The sequence below is a fragment of the Salvelinus namaycush genome, chromosome 20, assembly GCF_016432855.1.
Source record: "Salvelinus namaycush isolate Seneca chromosome 20, SaNama_1.0, whole genome shotgun sequence".
Lineage (NCBI taxonomy): Eukaryota > Metazoa > Chordata > Actinopteri > Salmoniformes > Salmonidae > Salvelinus > Salvelinus namaycush.
This window is the reverse complement of record NC_052326.1, coordinates 56,941,721-56,961,310: the sequence shown is the minus strand read 5'-3', so window position 1 is coordinate 56,961,310 and position 19,590 is coordinate 56,941,721. Positions and strand designations below refer to the sequence as shown.

At 44.6% G+C, this 19,590-nt stretch overlaps 1 protein-coding gene across 2 annotated transcripts in view; it reads left to right on the top strand.

The window, feature by feature from the left end:
• Window positions 1-4,676: 4,676 nt before the first annotated feature.
• LOC120065519 (filamin-B) overlaps window positions 4,677-19,590 on the top strand; it is a 120,775-nt gene continuing 105,861 nt past the window's right edge. For both annotated transcript variants that reach the window (XM_039016582.1, XM_039016581.1), the window contains exon 1: window positions 4,677-5,055. In XM_039016582.1, the coding sequence (XP_038872510.1) occupies window positions 4,764-5,055 (292 nt within the window). In that variant the 5' untranslated portion in view covers window positions 4,677-4,763. The remainder of the gene's footprint in view (window positions 5,056-19,590) is intronic.

Here is a 19,590-nt window from a genome sequence, read left to right as displayed (position 1 = left end):
CTGGCGGAGCATCACCAGGGAAGATACCCAGCGTCTGGTGATGTTACAGGCCTGGCGGAGCATCACCAGGGAAGATACCCAGCGTCTGGTGATGTTACAGGCCTGGCGGAGCATCACCAGGGAAGATACCCAGCGTCTGGTGATGTTACAGGCCTGGCGGAGCATCACCAGGGAAGATACCCAGCGTCTGGTGATGTTACAGGCCTGGCGGAGCATCACCAGGGAAGATACCCAGCGTCTGGTGATGTTACAGGCCTGGCGGAGCATCACCAGGGAAGATACCCAGCGTCTGGTGATGTTACAGGCCTGGCGGAGCATCACCAGGGAAGATACCCAGCGTCTGGTGATGTTACAGGCCTGGCGGAGCATCACCAGGGAAGATACCCAGCGTCTGGTGATGTCGATGCATCGCAGACTTCAAGCAGTCATTGCATGCAAAGGATATGCGACCAAATATTAACAATGGTTACTTTATTCTACATTATGTTAAACTGCCCAATGTTTTTTGATGCCCGAAAATGGGGGGGACTATGTACAAAAGCTTTTATAATTTCTAAACGGTTCATCCGATATGTATGAAAATACCCTCAAATTAAAGCTGACAGTCTGCACTTTACCATCATTGTCATTGTATCCTTTAAAACTCAAAGTGCTTGAGTGCAGAACCAAAATAACAAAAAAATGGTAACTGTCCGATGAATTATGGTGCTCACTGTATATATATCGTACCAATCAAATGTTTGGACACGCCTACTCATTCAAGGGTTTCTCTTTATTTTTACTATTATTAGACAATGTAGAAAATATAAAAACCCTTGAATGAGTCGATGTGTCCAAACATTTGACTGGTATTGTATATATTCCGCACTCTGACATTGCTCGTTCTGATATTTCTAGATTTTTTTCTTAATACATTTTTGGGGGATTTATGTGTATTGTTAGATATTACTGGAGCTAGAAACATAAGCATTTCGCTGCGCCTGCAATAACATCTGCAAAATATGTGTACGTGTCCAGTGAAAATGCTTAACTATCACCAACTACAGTTTTAACACAGCAGCTGTTGTGCCACACAGTGATCCTGATTCCCTCAGCCAGCTCTCTGCCGCTGTAGAACACAGTGATCCTGAGTCCCTCAGCCAGCTCTCTGCCGCTGTGTAACACAGTGATCCTGAGTCCCTCAGCCAGCTCTCTGCCGCTGTAGAACACAGTGATCCTGATTCCCTCAGCCAGCTCTCTGCTGCTGTGGAACACAGTGATCCTGATTCCCTCAGCCAGCTCTCTGCCGCTGTAGAACACAGTGATCCTGATACCCTCAGCCAGCTCTCTGCCGCTGTAGAACACAGTGATCCTGATTCCCTCAGCCAGCTCTCTGCCGCTGTAGAACACAGTGATCCTGATTCCCTCAGCCAGCTCTCTGCCGCTGTAGAACACAGTGATCCTGATTCCCTCAGCCAGCTCTCTGCCGCTGTAGAACACAGTGATCCTGATTCCCTCAGCCAGCTCTCTGCCGCTGTAGAACACAGTGATCCTGATTCCCTCAGCCAGCTCTCTGCTGCTGTGTAACATAGTGATCCTGATTCCCTCAGCCAGCTCTCTGCCGCTGTAGAACACAGTGATCCTGATTCCCTCAGCCAGCTCTCTGCTGCTGTGTAACATAGTGATCCTGATTCCCTCAGCCAGCTCTCTGCCGCTGTAGAACACAGTGATCCTGATTCCCTCAGCCAGCTCTCTGCTGCTGTGTAACATAGTGATCCTGATTCCCTCAGCCAGCTCTCTGCCGCTGTAGAACACAGTGATCCTGATTCCCTCAGCCAGCTCTCTGCCGCTGTAGAACACAGTGATCCTGATTCCCTCAGCCAGCTCTCTGCCGCTGTAGAACACAGTGATCCTGATTCCCTCAGCCAGCTTTACGTTACACTACGCCGCTGGTAGAACTAGGGTGATGTGCACAGCCTATGCAGTAATATGCATCTGAAATGGCACCCTTTTCCCTATATAGGGCACTATTTCAGACACAGACATGACTTTAATGAATGGCTCAAGCTGCTCTCAGGGCCACAGAACACAGCTGGAAGAGAAGCAGAGTGACCCAGACTAGCCATGTAGTCACTCTGTCTACTCTGGTTTAGCTAAGCAGGTGGATGAGCTAATGATGTGTGATTACTGTTAAAGGACAGTCAGTTTGTCATCAGGCCCTGAGGTGAGACAGACAGTGACGTTGTTATCTCGTGGTGAGTGAGTCAGGGAAGGATGAGTCAGGGAAGGATGAGTCTAGACAGACAAAGAGAAGACGAGAGAGAGGGACTGATCTCCTGGAGGGACACAGAACAGAGGTGTCATGCACTGAATAGTCTTTGATGTGGGCGCAAATGGCCATGTTCATTGAGACATGGAGAGAGACACAGAAAAACAAGAGGGAGAGAGACAAAGAAAAGAGAGACAGGAAGCAAGAGAGACAGGAAGCAAGAGAGACAGGAAGCAAGAGAGACAGGAAGCAAGAGAGACAGAAAGCAAGAGACACAGGAAGAAAGAGAGACACGGGAAGAAAGAGAGACACGGGAAGAAAGAGAGACACGGGAAGAAAGAGAGACACGGGAAGAAAGAGAGACACAGAAAGAAAGAGAGACACAGAAAGAAAAGAGACAGAAAAGAGAGAGACACAGAAAGAAAAGAGAGGGAGACAGACAGACTAAGGGGGAGGGAGACAGACAGACAGACAGACAGACAGACAGACAGACAGACAGACAGACAGACAGACAGACAGACAGACAGACAGACAGACAGACAGAGGGGGAGGGAGACGGATAGACCGACTGAGGGAGACAGACGGACAGACCAAGGGGGAGGGAGACGGACAGACAGACCGAGGGGGAGGGAGACGGATAGACCGACTGAGGGAGAGACGGACAGACTGAGGGGGAGGGAGACAGACAGACAGACCGAGGGGGAGGGAGACAGACAGACCGAGGGGGAGGGAGACAGACAGACCGAGGGGGAGGGAGACGGATAGACCGACTGAGGGAGACAGACGGACAGACCGAGGGGGAGGGAGACAGACAGACAGACCGAGGGGGAGGGAGACAGACAGACAGACAGACTGAGGGAGACAGACAGACAGACAGAGGGAGACAGACAGACAGACTGAGGGAGACAGACAGACAGACTGAGGGAGACAGACAGACAGACTGAGGGAGACAGACAGACAGACTGAGGGGGAGGGAGGGAGACAGACAGACAGACTGAGGGGGAGGGAGACAGACAGACAGACAGATAGAGGGTCGGCCATGTAGAGGAGATCCAGAGGACAACAGGTTTGGGTCATAGTGACCACATCATGTAGAGGAGACCCAGAGAAGAACAGGTTTGGGTCATAGTGACCACATCATTCTGGTGGGTTCTCTTTACATCTCAGGGAGCCAAACTATACGTCACTGGACTGAGAACAAAGACGAGTATACAGGGACAGAAAATGTACATTGACACACACTCACACACCAGGAATGTTTGTTGGGAAGAACTGGATGGTGTTACACACACACACAGAAGCTTTGATTGGTAAAGTAAAGCCTGGGGGATGAAATATTTCTTTATCTCTATAAACTCTACAACGATCGACATAAATCTGTCATAAAGCCATGACATCGCAACATAAATGTAGGTTTGTGAAACAGAGCTGAACTCAACAGCTGTCACCAGCTCGGCTGCAGGCGTGGCAATGTGTCTCTGCAAGAAGTTGTGATGCAATGTGGAACCACCCTGTGTGTGTGTCTGTGTGTGTCTGTGTGTGTGTGTGTGTGTGTGTGTGTGTGTGTGTGTGTGTGTGTGTCGACCCACCGTGTGTGTGTGTGTGTCGACCCACCCTGTGAATCACCAGAGATCACACATTGATCTGTTACACCGGAAACCACCACAGAATCTAAAATAATCAAAACTGTAGTTGACATAGAGACACATCAACACTCCGAGGACTGGGGGAATGTGGTCGGCTGATGTGAGGTCAGGACTTGTCCGATAAGGTGTGGTCCTGTCCAGTCAGTGTCATTGATTGAGGAGGTAGTTGAATGTGATTGATTTTATTAAATATGTTTTATTTTGTTTTTGTTTTATTAATCTGTTTTCACTGCTCTCTTGAAAAATATATTTTTCATGTCAATGTGACTCCCTGTTTAAATAAAGGTTCAATAATGTTTAAAATAATTATTATACTTCCCTTTAAATCCATGAGGACGTTCATAATGATTATGTCCCAAAGTAACATTTTAAAAAGTAAAACTTTATTAGGATGATTTGTTTGTATATCATGTCAGTGGAACTAATTTGGTAATAAATCTGATAAATTAACACATCAGATACAGAAACTCAAAATGTTCAAATTCCACCTAAATTGAATCTGTGGAATTTAGTGCAGCAAGTAGAGGAAGAGGACGATGAGTACAAAGAGGTTTTTAATTAAGAACTGTGGTGTCTCTACAAGGAGTAGCCTACACACCTGAAAAGTATGACAGCTGATTATACCTGTGGGATGACAGGTAATAAAATAGGGCAGGACCGGAAGAGGAGCCAAACAGTGAAAGTGTCGTCATCGGAAGTTGAAGTCGTTACAGGGATAAAGTGCACTGCGCAGGCGTTAGGCCACAGAGCGGTGAAAGACTCTGGACTGCAGGACACAGAACAATTCAAACGCAGCGGAGCCAGCGACAGACTACAACTCAAAACGATCTAACAAAGTCAAAGAAAGAAAGCGGAAAAACGTTAACGAGATGCCGGTTACAGAGAAAGACTTGGCAGACGACGCGCCATGGAAGAAAATCCAACAAAACACTTTTACGCGCTGGTGCAACGAGCACTTAAAGTGTGTGAACAAGAGGATAGCCGACTTGCAGTTGGACCTGAGTGACGGGCTGCGGCTTATCGCCCTGCTGGAGGTACTGAGCCAGAAGAAGATGTACCGAAAGTATCATCCTAGACCTACTTTCCGCCAGATGAAACTCGAGAACGTGTCCGTGGCGCTGGAGTTCTTGGACCGGGAGAATATCCGACTCGTCTCCATAGGTAAGATACCGTTTGTTTTTAATTAATGTCATGTGGTCCCGTCTGCCTGATGTCAATCGAACTACTTTTTGTTTGGAATGGTAGCCTAGTAACTTCTGTTTTGTCATTTGTCTCGAAACTTGTATAAACTATTTAGTTGATCCGAATAGAAGGGGCGAGTTAAGTTTTCAGTCGTATGTACGGGATACACATGTATACACCGTCCAACGAAATGCTTACTTGCAGGTTCCTTCTGGACAATGTAACAAGAAATAATACGAAAATAAAGTTAATGGCTCAGTAGAATAGAATAAACGAGTACAATACAGGAAGGCACCATTTACAGTCCAACATTAACGTGTTTTGGGGATGGGGGGGGTGCTAAGTGTTAAATTGTGCAGTATTTAGCAATCATAAGTCTGGTAGCAACAGTTCTGGTGTGTGCCGCGTGGTTGTGTGTGTGTCAAACAAGGTGAGGAGAATCAGTATAGTTTAAATGTTCAAAAGTCTGATGTCCTGCATGGATGGGAGCACGGGCCCAGTGACTTACGGTGCCGTCTTCACCAAACGCTGGAGGGCCTTGCGATCGTGTACGGAATGTCGCCTGCTGATATTCAGGTCGGAATTCCGAGATGGATGACTGTTACAAATTGTTTTCCCAAGTTGGAGCTCGGTTTCCGAGTTCCCAGATGTTTTGAACGCGGCATTATGCCCGGTACACAAAGTAATTTATTTCTACACTTCTTCGCGGAGTCTTGCCTCACTACTGAATGGACAAGTGTAATGTTTGTAATGCAAAATGGATGAGTCTCTTTTCAGAGATCGAATTTATTTACAGCGATTGCAAAATATGAACGTATCATTCAAGACATGATAAATATGGTTTCAACATGTTACGTTTTCCTCGCCTTCTATAACTTTGTAGAAAGTTGGCACTGCAGAGCAGCTAGCTAAAAGCGTGGCTGGGTTAAAGATGCCACTGTAGCTAGCCACCTCCACCTAATGATCATTACCGTCACCCATCAAAGTTAAAAGGAGGCAACAGGAATTGTCTTAACAGCCATTGTGTATTTAACATTCCTATTAACATAGTACTCACTAATACAAATGGGTAATTGTTAACGAGTTGCTAGCTATCCCATAAAGCCATCGCCGAAAACCACATTTTTAATCTAAGGTGGTTTGATCATTTCCAGTTCGTCGTTGGACTGAAGACGAAGCAAAGTTTGGTCTGTAGTATGTAGTGTCTGTCCTGCAATACGTGTAAAGATTCCACTCCGTTGTGGACGTCCCCATTGAGATGCAGCGGAACGTGAGAGTGCTTATGGGTAATGTGAACCAGGCTTGAGACTAAAGTCCACGCTGTGCCAAGTGCGCTCAGGTGTGACCTCACCTGTAAAAGGTATTCGTTTGAGGACTGGGGAGGATAATGACTATAGAGCCCCACAGTGGATGTGTCATAATACCCATAAAACCTAGCCGTCAAAACAGGGAAATGGTTCCAATAGTTTTTCCACCCTTCATTTTTTCCCATTAAGGATTTTAGAAACACTTAAAATAAGGGCTGTGTTTCGTGTAGGTTTACCCTGGTGTGATGTTTTGATAACCCTGTAAATCTCTCAGACAATGACTCAATATATTCAGCTGTTTATTAACTAATTCTAAAATGCTAATTAGCATCAAAGTAGACATCATGCAAAACTACAAATCCCTGCAAGCTCCTGCACATCATCTCTAGCTGACACCTTTGCTAAACAAGTACTGTGTCCATGTTAAACTTGCACAACAACATTCACAGAATTGTCCATTTTTAAAGACATTTTGCAAATTGAATCGTAGTTCATCCAGACATTCTTTGCCTTGATTCGGCGGTCTCGTCCAGATGATCATGACATTGGTTACTCTTTATGATAGCTAATTAGCTTTTCATTTTTTGTGAGGGGGGGGGGGGTAAATATATGTGAATATATTGATTAGTCACCTGGTCCTTGAGATGTACATGGTAATCAAAATGGCTGTCGAGGCCATTCATTGGCTGATTGCGCCCAACTCATAGGAATCCCCAGCCAGATAACCTATTCAAATGGTGGAAGTCCTCAATGACAAAGCCTATGCTACAACGGGTTATTTCAATGATGAGTCCTCTCTGTCTTTATGACAAGAGGCACGACTCTGATATAAAGTTGCCCGAAATGCCACCTGCGTCCACTTACATTGGTGCGTTCGTAACAACCTAACCACTACGAAACCTCTATTCCATCAAGTAACCCTCACGTAGCAATTTAGTCATTGAAATGTTTGTTGACCAAGTTCCACACCTTGAACACCATACAAAAAAAAATCCTCACTTCGTGGGCTTATTTCCGTGGACAGATTTCAGGCAGAGTAAAACCTCTCGCTTTGCCTCTTCCTCTCTGTTGTAGCCCAGTATATTAGGTAATGTCTGTTTAAGGTGCAATTCCAGTCTTTTAATTGGTTACCACCTACACCCTCTACCCTTTGTATATATTGGCAGATGTGTACTATGTGTAAATATTGTCAAGGTTTAATGTCACGTGCACAAGTATAGTGAAATGCTTTTCTTTCATGCTCCAAACCCAACAATGGAGTAATGAATAATGTATTACTAAAAATACCATCGAGTGGGAAGTTGGGTCGTAACTTGCAAAATGGTGGCCATCTAGTACGTTTGGTCTTTTACAAATGGTAGAGGAAGATAAACAAAGACATTTTGTATTTATAATGTGCTTTGGTTGCCTTCTCAGGGCCACCTGGTCACAATTGTTGCTGGTGTGATTGCACACTGCAATATTTCACCTAAATGATATGGTAGTTTATTAATGTTTACATATGAATTACCTCTAATACGGTCATACATTTGGCAAGAGGTTAGGAAGTGCAGCTCAGTTTCCTCCTGGGGTGCTGACCTGTTGCCCCCTCTACAACCACTGTGATTATTTGATGCTGCTGGTCATTTAACATTTGAACATTTTGAAGAACGATCTGGCCATAATTGCCATGTACTCTTATAACCTCCTTCTGGCACAGCCCTCAGAGCCTGGTTTCTTCCTAGGTTCCTTCCTTTTTCTAGGGAGTATTTCCTAGCCACTGTGCTTCTATATCTGGATTGTTTGGGGTTTTAGGCTGGGTTTCTGTACGAGCACATTCACAACTGCTGATATAAAGAACTATATAAGTAGTTTTGTTTTCCTGGGATGTTTGTGAACAGAAACCAGCTGGTTGAGGGTACTCTAGGTTCATCTTTGTGGTGTAATGTTAGTTCATCGTTTCCTTTTAGTTGATTGTAGAATTTAACAGCTCAATTCTGTGTTGATAATTAGCTGGTATGGACTAATGTTTACACTGTGTACTTTATTACCCCTTTTCTCAATTTCGTGATATCCAATTTGTAGTTATTCTTGTCCCTGCCAAGTTAGTACGAACCTGCCAAGCCACAATGCTTCTTGACACACTGCTCGCTTAACCCGGAAGTCAGTTGTGCCAATGTGTCGGAGGAAATACTGTACACCTGGTGACGGTGTCAGTGTGCATGCCCCCAGTCTGCCACAGGAGTCGCTAGAGATAATGGGACAGGAACAACCCTGCCGGACCAAGCCCTCCCCTAACCCTGAAGACGCTGGGCCAATTGTGCGCCACCTCATGGGTCTCCCGGTCGTGGCCGGCTGCGACACAGCCCAGGATCGAACCCGGATCTGTAGTGGGGCCTTACACCGGTGCGCCACTGGCGAGGCCCAAGTCCTGCATTATTTGTATTTCTATTCCTGGCCTCCACCTTTTTGAGCACCATTGTTTCTGTTTTCACTGAGATTCAGTATCGAGGCCCAGGTCTGACAATCTGTGCAGAAGATCAAGTGCCTTTGAAAGGATATGGTAGTAGGTGCCAGACGCACCAGGTTGTGTTAAGAACTGCAACGTTGCTGGGTTTTTACGCTCAACAGTTTTCTGTGTGTATTAAGAATGGTCCATCACCCAAAAGACATCCAACCAACTTGACAACCAACTGTGGGACGCATTGGAGTCCACATGGACCAGCATCCCTGTGGAACGTTTACGACACCTTGTAGAGTCCATGCCCTGGAGAATTGAGGCCATTCTGAAGGAAAAAGGGGGGTGGAACTTAATAGTTTTGTACACTCAGTGTATGTTAAAGAGGGTGTGGCTCAAGCTACCTGTCACCCCATGTCTCTCAGGAAAGATCTCTTTATTGTCCATTTTAACTGCACATTTGTTTGTGTACATAGCTTTTCTAATTGTATTTCCCCCCCCTCCCCTTTCTGGCCATTTTGTATAGCAAGCCCTCGTGCCAAGTTGAGTCCAACACCTCTTTTGGAATCAACAAAGCATGAGGATTTTTTTTCTGGGTTATTTGTTTGATGACTAAGTGGTATATTTGTAACGCAGATTCCACGGTCATTATTGGTCAATTTTGTTAAATATTGGTGAAGATACCAGCGCTGAGTATAATGTTAAAAATTTGTGGTCTGTATATTATGTCGTTTAGGATACCATTCACACCACAGTCCATTTTGGGTTGGCGGGGTTTGTATTTCCCGTGTTGTCTTCAACAGCTTAGTTGTAAATTATCACGTGTAGGTTTTTACTCTTGGTTATTTGTTATAGAGCCAAAAAGTGGGTGATCCATAGAGGTCCATTTTGGGTAGATCGCTCTTGTTTGTTTAGTCTAATGTTCCCGGAAGTGATTTGATTCTATTGATTCTTTAATCCCAATGATCTGTTTTCACTCATGCTATTCCTTATTTTTTTTCTTCGTGTATTTTTTGCATTGTTTTAGCTTCCGCCTTCACGATGGTGAAACACTGAAGGCTTTCTGGGTTTTTTCTCACGCCTTCGTAATGTAAAATCCATGTTGCTTTACCAACATCAGAAACATGTTTTGTCTTGTGTATAATCAGGTGTTCTTCAGGTGTCTGATCAGTAATCGAAACCAGCAGGGAGACTAGATTGATGCACACACACACACCACACACGCAGCAAGGCGAAGTTGGTTCACACCTGTGGAGTTTCAGCTGCCAAGGAGAAAGAACATGTGTTTATTGTATCAACTAGGTCCTTATCTTTAAAAACCCTGTATGAACACATTTTATTTACCCAGCCCACTTACTAGTTTAGAACGTCAAACATAACATGCATCACCATGGAAACGCCTATTATAGGGTGTGTGACCTGAGATCACTCCTCTTTGGTCTCCAGGTAACATGTGGTTGATGGATGGTAACCTGGCAACATGATGAAGACTTCAAAGCTGAAGATCTGGTTACGTAATAGTTTGTTATTGGCTTGTGATCTGAACACCATGAGTTAATAATCACGTTGGAGCTCGTGCTGCTTAAGTGATGAGTCCCTTTCATTTAAAATGAAAGATTAAAGTGAAGATGTAGCTATTCATACCTTGCAGCTGACGTCATAGATGACCGCTTCAACAAAATAAAGTTAATTGCCGGTATTTTGAGTACCATTACCACAAACAGGAACCATCCGTCAGGCTACATAATGCTGTGCTGTCGGCTGCCACAACAAGAGAGGGGGAAATGCTGGCATTTCGTTTTATATAAAGCCAAAGGATCCAGACCGGTGGCTGAAGTGGCTGGCAGCGAATTAAATAAAAAAAAAAATATATATATTTTTTTTAGGGGAGCAGTGGACACCAAATGTAATGTCTTTGCAGTGCTCATTTTGCAGTGCAAGCTAGCTCTCAGTCTTGTAAAGGATCGCTAGCTAGATGGCTTACTAACTACGGATGTGTTAGTTAACCTCCATTATTTGACCAGTAGGTACGGGCACTGCTGGTATAACTGGTTTTAGCTAGACTAGCTGTCTTGCTGTGTGCTAGCAAGCGATTACTGATGCTAATAGCTAGCAAGTGGTGTGTGTGCCAGACTAGAGACCTCTCTGACGCTCGCACTACATGTAAACCTTGTTTACCACCAAGAAGTGGTGGTAAATAACCATGTAACAGCTTGGGATTTACCTAAAGGTTTCATTCCAGTGGTAAGCTCGGATTAGTCGTAGGGCAAGCTTTGGAGGTCTCGTCTTGCTCGCACACACACACAAAAATAAGCCAACATTGACTTGTTACATTGTACGTACACTCACATCTGTCGTGACCAGGATGTGAGTCAGAAGTGGTGACTGGTACAGTGTATCTGTAGTCCTGCAGGACCAGGATGTGAGTCAGACTATTGAATATTGATATATTTGAAGCGATGGCAGACCAGCTCACTACCTAACTTAAATCCTAAATGAATGTTGACCTGAGAACCGTCCCCAAACTTCTGCAGCACTAGATTCTGTCTCGGTTTCATTAGGGACAAAATGGAAGGGAATTGAGTGATTTTTCACTCCGTTGTGTATTTTGTAACATTTCCTATCGTGCTCTCAAATGAATACAACTTATCTGCTTTATGACTCATCTCCCATGATGCATGTTGACTTTCTCAATCTTTAAAAATCAATGCACCTTGGAAAGCCTGACCCCCCCCCCCCCCCCTCCTACACACACAAAAGAAATTGCGACACGCTTCGTACACAGCAGGTGTAGACAAACATAGTGAAATGCTTTCTGACGGGCCCTTCCCAACAATACAGAGGGATATGAGGATAATAACAAGGAATTAATATTTAACGATTACTTGGTACTGAGTCCATGTGCATAAGGGGTTCGGTGTAAATGATGTAGGAATCTAATCTGTGCCGGTCGTTTTAAGACGAGGACAATTTTTATTGTATGAGCTTGGCCTTTTTATTGCTGCCGCCTATTAGACGACTCATTCATATTCCATTCACCCGGCTCGATGTGACATCGATAGGTTTACACTAGAATTGAATTCCTCGGAACAGGCATTGTGCCTTTACGACTGTGTGGACGGACCATGTTAATTCCTTAGTGATGTGGACACCAAGCTACTTAAATTCTCAAACCCGCTCCGAGATAGCCCTGTCTGTGGATGGGGGGGTTGTGCTCGGCCCTCCGTTTCCTTTGTCTTGCTGGCGTTGAGGGAGAGGTCGTCTTGGCACCATACTGACACCCCCCCCCCCCCCCCCCCCCAATAGACTCTCGTTGTCAGTAATCAGGCCTTTTACCGTCGTGTGATCAGCATTCTTGATTATGGTATTTGTAGTCGTGCGCTGCCACACAGTTGTGTGAGGGAACTGAGTACAGGAGGGGACCAGACACACACCCCAGTGTTGATCAGCGTGGCAGATGTGTTACCTACCGTTACCACCTGGGGGGTGGCCCATCAGGAAGTCCAGGATCCAGTTGCAGAGGGAGGTGTTTAGTCCCAGGATCTTTAGCTTAGTGATGCGCTTTGGGGACACTATTGTGTTGAACGCTGAGCTGTAGTCAATGAACAGCATTCTCACATAGGTGTTCCTCTTGTCCAGGTGGGAAAGGGCAGTGTGGAGTGCCATAGAGATTGCAGCATATGTTGGGGTGACATGTGGAATGGGTCAAGGGTGACTGAGATTGAGTACACTATATAAACCCTTCCTGTCCAGGAGGCTGTACTCTAATAGCAGTAGTCAGTACTATATCCTTCCTGTTGTCCCAGTCGTTAGTACAGTGCTGGCGTCAGCCTCACCAATCTATCTAATAGTGTGACCTAGCAGAGAACCTCTTCACCACCCCTCCCCTGGGAGAAGCCTTGGCGTGTTAGAACGCTGACCTTGCTTGAAGGCTGTTGAAAGTCTCCTTACCCCTCCCACACCTCTCACACACACTCATCTGCTTCTCGTGAACGGTTACAAAACTTATGCGTCTCTAGATACAGCGAGGTCATGCTGATGGAATCCTGCTCAATGTTATACTGTCTCTAGCCGCCGAGGGACCTCTAGGCCGCCGCGGGGGGACCTCTAGGCCGCCGCGGGGGGACCTCTAGGCCGCCGCGGGGGGACCTCTAGGCCGCCGCCGGGGGACCTCTAGGCCGCCGCCGGGGGACCTCTAGGCGAGATACCGCTATATAGTGGATGTCAGCCTACGCAATAGGATAAAATGGTTCTCAAGTTTCGCTTCCAGTGTCCCCTGCCTAATGGGACAACCACAGATCAGGCTCCACTTGCCCGACTGCCATAAATTGTCAGTCTTTCACTTTTACACTGGGGATAACCAGACGGATCAGTTTTAGGTTATGCCTCCTGGAATTCCTTAGTGTTTTCGCCAAAAAACAGATTTTGTTAGCGAGGTGCTTTATTTACTTTTGAGTGATTTTAACTGATAAATACAGTTTGTGTCTGCATGCTTTTTGAAGGAACTAGCGCAATTGCTAACTATCACGCTAGCACATACCCATAGACTTCCATTAATTGTGCTAACACTAGTTAGCATTGGCTTGCTGAACTACCTCCATCTTCCTTCAAACTGGACACGGAGACATAAAAATTATATCACAAGTTAATCTGATTCTGGGTCAGTAGATAAAGGGCTGCATTGCCAATGTCCTGAAATATCTTTATAAGGTCCATGCTACAACTAGGTTCTGAAGTTTGACCTGGTTAGGAGGTGGGAGGGGGAAAAATGGCACCCTTAACTCTGGCCCCTATGGTGCCACCTCTGTCGTTGGTACAGCTACGTAGTTTACAGTGACGGTTTGTGTCCTGTCCTACGCCTGTCTTCCTTCCTAGGCTTTTATGCTGCTCAGAAGAATGACTTGGTCTTAAGAGATGCATGCATTCTATGACTAATGTTTAAAGCATGATGGAACAAACAGTGGGACTTTGTTTTTTTTGTATCACTGCAGGGTTAGTGTTGCTTGTTGGGAAATCACACTGTTTTCAATGGATCTTTTTTTATCCTGAACGTCACAGCCTTCACTCACCGTCTCTGTAGTAGAGGTGGGAATGTTTTAAAGGGTCAAATGTTTCAACTGAGTTGATCCTTAACGTGACCAGATTCCTAACAGAACAACAATTATCTTTTTTCCCCCCCTCGCATTAAAATCACAGTGCAGCTATCACAAAACATGTTCTGTGTTTTTATAGGTTAACTAGGCGATGGGCTATAAAGGCCTGGGGGGAAAGTTGTTCATTTCAATCAAACCAGAGAGGAAAAGGTTAACTTTTTAGCCTTCTGTGGTGAATTGACAAGGGATGCTTGACATTTGTGTTGGTAATCTGTATCTCAGTCTTTCTGCTCTTGCTAAAATCAAGTTGTATTTGTCACATGTGTAGACTTTAAAGTGACATGTTTACTTACGACCCATTCAACAACAATGCAGTGTCAAAGTAAGACATTTGCAAAATAAAGGAAATGATAACAGAACAAAATGACAACGGGGCTATATACAAAATGACAACGGGGCTATATACAAAGAGTGCCTGTACAGAGTAATGGTGCGGGGGTACGAGACAGTTGGGTCAGTGTAGATATGGGTAAACGTAACTAGGCGATGGATAATTAACAGAGTAGCAGCAGATTGTCTGTGTGGCGGATGAGTCGGTGCAGAGAGTAACGGGAGTCCATGGAAATGGTCTTGGTAGCCATTTGATTAACCGTCTTATGACTTGGCGTTTGAAGCCATTCAGCTGACTTTTGGTCCCAGACTTGGCGCTCCGGTATCGCTTGCCATGCGTTAGAGGGAACAGTCGATGACTTGGTTGACCGGAATCTTTGACAATTTTTTAGGGCCTTCCTCTGACACCGCCTGGTACAGAGGTCCTGTAGCGGTCGCATGCCAAGCAGTGGCCATATGAGTGCCCATGCCTTATCTTTTCAGCCGCCTCAGGGGTAAGAGGCGTTGTCGTGCCCTCTTCACCACTGTGTTGGTGTGTTTGGACCATGATAGTCCCTTAGTGTGATGTGGAACTAATGATGCCAGTGTGTTGAATATCCTTGTCTATTCAATGATCATAGGCCCTGCATTACTGAAGTGGCGAGACAATGTAAGTCAAGAAATTGCCAAGATGCAGCATCCCATTCCGAGATTCAACTTGTGATGGCTTGTCCTATTGTGTTGTTCTGACTCGGTCTGGTGGTCAACCTGCCTATACTGTGCCCCTCTTGTGCCTTCCCTCGCTAGCTTGCTATGAGAGATGTAAGTGTCAGATTTGTTTCTGTACTTCCGAGAAGTCTCATTTCCAAAAATACTGATTCTTAGAAGTTGATTCCTAGTGGAATCTAATCTTGACACTTCGAAACGAGTCGACATGCAAGGAGTCGTGGAATCAAGTCGCAAAGCGACCAAGTCCTGTATGACAATACTTTAAAGTTAAATTATAAGATAATCCAAAATTTGCTAGGTGTTATTGAGGTCCAGTAATGATAAAACGGGTGCAATGTTCACTATCTGAACGGGATGTACCGTAAGACCCAAACCGTTGCTGCCATTGTGAGTTCACAATTCAGTTGTGGAAATCATCCATTTTATAGTAGTTCTTTCCCTTGACAGACATTTTATCCAAGTTATATCTCGTATAGGGACTGTAGTTAACTACCCAGCTAAATCGGGTACGTTTACAGTAAGCTCTCTTCATATGCATTGTCCCAGTAAAAACTACATTTTAATAAAGTTAAAGGACTGATTAGGTGTGTTTCAGTTTGTCCTGCGGGTCGGTGGACTAACAGGGCGTTGTCCTCCAGAACACAGAGACGTTTTAAAGAGTAGTCTAGTATTTCTTCACTCTTCGTAATGGATGATATGGTGGCCCCTGTGCCCCACCCCGTACCTTCCTCTCGCTCACCTTCTCTCCACATGGAGGTATGGCATCTCACAACCCGGTGCCGCCCGGACCAGGCCACAATACCACTCTGTTACAGACCGAGGGAGACGGAGAAAAGGAAACCCGATGCCTGAGCTGGGTGGCCTCTTATCACATGATCTCATGCAGCCATTAAGTTTATTAAAGGAATTTTTCTCCCCTACTTCCTCCCTCTCGCTCACCCTCAGAGCATGTAGGCATATCCTCGCCTGTAACTAGGGGTTTAGCTAAAACAGGAACACTGGGAAAGCTTCTGTTTGACCAGCTTCCCGACTCAGTCCTCTTAAAGGTCAGTGAGTGAGTTGCTGCTCTGTTATTGGAGTATGAGGTGCTTGGAGCTAGGTGGGGCTTAGTAGTTAATAAATAACTGTGTTTTTGTCCCCCCTCTTTGTAAACCCCTGGGTTTACGTCATTCACTCGGTTGGAAGAGTAGCTGTAATCCTCTGATGTGAACACACCCTAACTCACTGGGGTGGCAGCGAGTAGAGGTTTATCTAAAGATGATATTAGACAGAGATACTGTTTGGCAGATCAGATCAAATGTTATTTGACATGCTTCGTAAACAACAGGTGACAGAGTGAAAACATGAAATACCTAATTTACTTAATTAATCACACCCCCTGAGCAATTTCCCCTCTAAGCTGTGCCTGCGCACCGCAGCCCGAGACCGCTGCACACGTCCCTGGGACTGCAGTGCAGAAATATCACAAGCACGAGATTCAGCCTCACTTAAATTTCTAGAGCAGTGGTCACCAACCGGTCAAGCACGATCGACTGGTCGATCTTAAATGCATTCCTAGTCGGATCACCGAACATTTCTGTAAAAAAAAACAACGATAAAGCCTTGTCTTGCTATTGGACGTAGGTGCACCTGATTCCGCTCCCCTGCGGAGAACTAACATATTTTATGACGATACAAACTCTGCCTTCACAATGTTCAAGTTTGCGCTCAGCAGAAATGAAATTCTGCTCAGTGCTAGAAAAAAAATAGGGGGGAACATTGTCCCCTGAGTCAATACATCTAAAGGCTAGTTTACAGTTGGTCTATCAAGACGTCTGTAGACTTGTCGTAGTGACATTCTAGTCCGTCATCAAACTTGCCGTTATGGAAAAAGTATAAACACAAAATTACAGGTTGCATGACATCTGCAGCCTGGTGGTCCAAATTTGCAAAAAATGTGTTATTTAACAACACCAATAAACCCATCTGTTTAAAAAAAAAAAAAAAATGTATTTAGTATACGTCAATTTAACAAACCAGGCAACTAAAAGCGACTTCCTAAACCAATGTTTTGGTTCGTTTCTAGCTTGTTAGCTGACTAGCCAGTTCAAATAATATCATAGCTGACAATGTTTTAACTTTAGCGACAGGGTCAACGTTTTTCTTCTTCCGTCTGCGACAAGGATAGTCAGTTTACAGGCAGTCCGCTGGAGAATAAATTGAATGCTGTTTTGGCCATAGACAGTTGTGGCATTCTAATTGTCTAGTCATGTCGTTAGATGAGGTATAAACCAGCCTTTTATCACCTTTTGGCAGTGATTACAGCTGTGAGCCTTTCTGGGAAAGTCTGAGCGTTCCACACCTGGATTGTGCAACACTTTGTCTGTTATTCTTTTCAAACTTCTTCATGCTCTGTCAAATTGGTGGTTGATCATTGCTTGACAACCATTTTCAGGTCTTGCCATATTTTTCAAGCATATTTAAGTCAAATCTGTAACTTCCTCTCAGGAACATTCTATTTCGTCTTGATAAGCAACTCCCAGTGTATATTTGGCCTTGTGTTTTAGGTTATTGTCCTGCTGGAAGGTGACTTCATTTCCCAGTGTCTGATGGAAAGCAGACTGAACCAGATTGTCCTTTAGGATTTCTCCTGTCCTTAGCTCCACTGTTTATTTCTAATCCTGGAAAAACTCCCCATTCCTTAAGTACAAGCATACTCATAACATGATGCAGCCACCACTATGTTTGGAAATATGGATAGGGGTACTCAGTGTTGGATTGGATTTGACCCAAACACAACACTTTGAACAGGATGCATGTTTTGGAATATTTTTATGTAAAGTCACTATTTTTAGTGACTGGTTGTATTGATACACTTTGAAGGGTGTATTTAACTTCACCATGCTCAATGATATTCAATGTCTGCTTTTTCTTTTTTACCCATCTACCAATAGGTGACCTTTGGGAGCCATTGGAAAACCTCCCTGGTCTTTGTGGTTGAATATGTGTTTGAAATTCACTGCTCGACTGCGGGACCTTAATGAATCTGTATGTGTGGAGTACAGAGATGAGGTAGTCATTCATAAATCATGTTAAACACTATTTCACACAGTGAGTCCGTGCAACTTGTGATTTGTTCAGCACTATTTTTACTCGTTAATTTATTTTGGCTTGATAAGAGGTTGAATACTTAATGACTAAAGACATTTCAGCTTATTTTTATTGTTTAAACATTTCTGAACATATTCCACTGTGTGGGCCAGTGACGACTCATTTTAATCAGTTTTAAAATCAGCCTGGAAAAACAGTGGAAAGTCTAGGTGTCAGTACTTTATGAAGACAGTATGTGTGTTGGGTTGTAAGTAAGGGTGTGTTGGGTTGTAAAGTGTGTGGAGTCCGGTGTGCAGCATTGATGGATATGGAGCAGAAATTGAGAAATGGTTCTTATCAGGAACCTGCCAGATCAAGTTTGACAATAGGGTGTGTTTATACTGGAGTGGCAGTATCCTTTCACTCTCACTTTCTCTTACTCTGTAGAGCCCACTTTCACTCTCTCATTCTCACTCTCTCTCTCTGTGGTGTAGGCTGAGAAAGGGATTGAGATGTTTAAATCATTACCTCAAACACCAGTAACTTCAGGAGGTGAAATCTCCTGCAGTTCTCCACAGCTAGATGACTGCACCCAAAATGGCACCTTGTTACCTCCTTTTAATGCTCTACTTTAAGGGGATAAAGCCTGAGATGGCAAAGTGTGTGTGTGTGTGTGCTGAGTGTTGGGTAACTAGGTATATGACAGAGGTTTGCGCTGCCTGTGCATGCCTCTGTTTGACGACCTGTGAATTATAGTTGACGTTAGGGAATAGAGGCAGCTGCCAGAACACACACACTGTGTAGTATAGGCTTCGTCCCAAATAGCACAGTACAACAATTCACTAACTGCACTACTTTTTAACCAGAGCGCTATGGGCCTTGATCCAAAGTCGTCCACTAAATAAGGACAATGCAGGGCGACATTTGGGACGTAATATACAGGGTATTCAAAGACCCTTTCTCTTTTCCCACATCTTGTTAAGTTACAGGCTTATTGTAAAATGTTTTTTTTCTTCATCATTTACACACAACACCCCGTAATGACAAGCAAATACAGAGGTCTAGAAAACGTTTTAACTGAAATCACATTTTAATGAAAATAGTCTGGGTGGCCACTTAAATAATTGTTCAGGAGTGTGATGGCTTGGTGGGTAAAAGCTTTTTAAGGAGCCTTTTGGACCTAGACTTTGCACTCCAGTACAATTTTGACAATTTGTTTCATACCAGATAATCATGTTTTGCGAGTTGTGTAGGTGCCTTTTTGGATAACTGCAAGCGGCCTCTCGTTCCTTCTGTCTGGCCACTACCATAAAGGCCTGATTGGTGGAGTACTGCAGAGATGGTTGTCCTTCTGGAAGGTTCTCCCATCTACACAGAGGAACTCTAGAGCTCTGTCAGTGACCAATGGGTTCTTGGTCACCTCCCTGACCATGGCCCTTCTCCCCCGATTGCTCAGTTTGGCCAGGCGGCCAGCTCAAGGAAGAGTCTTGGTGGTTCCAAACTTCTTCCA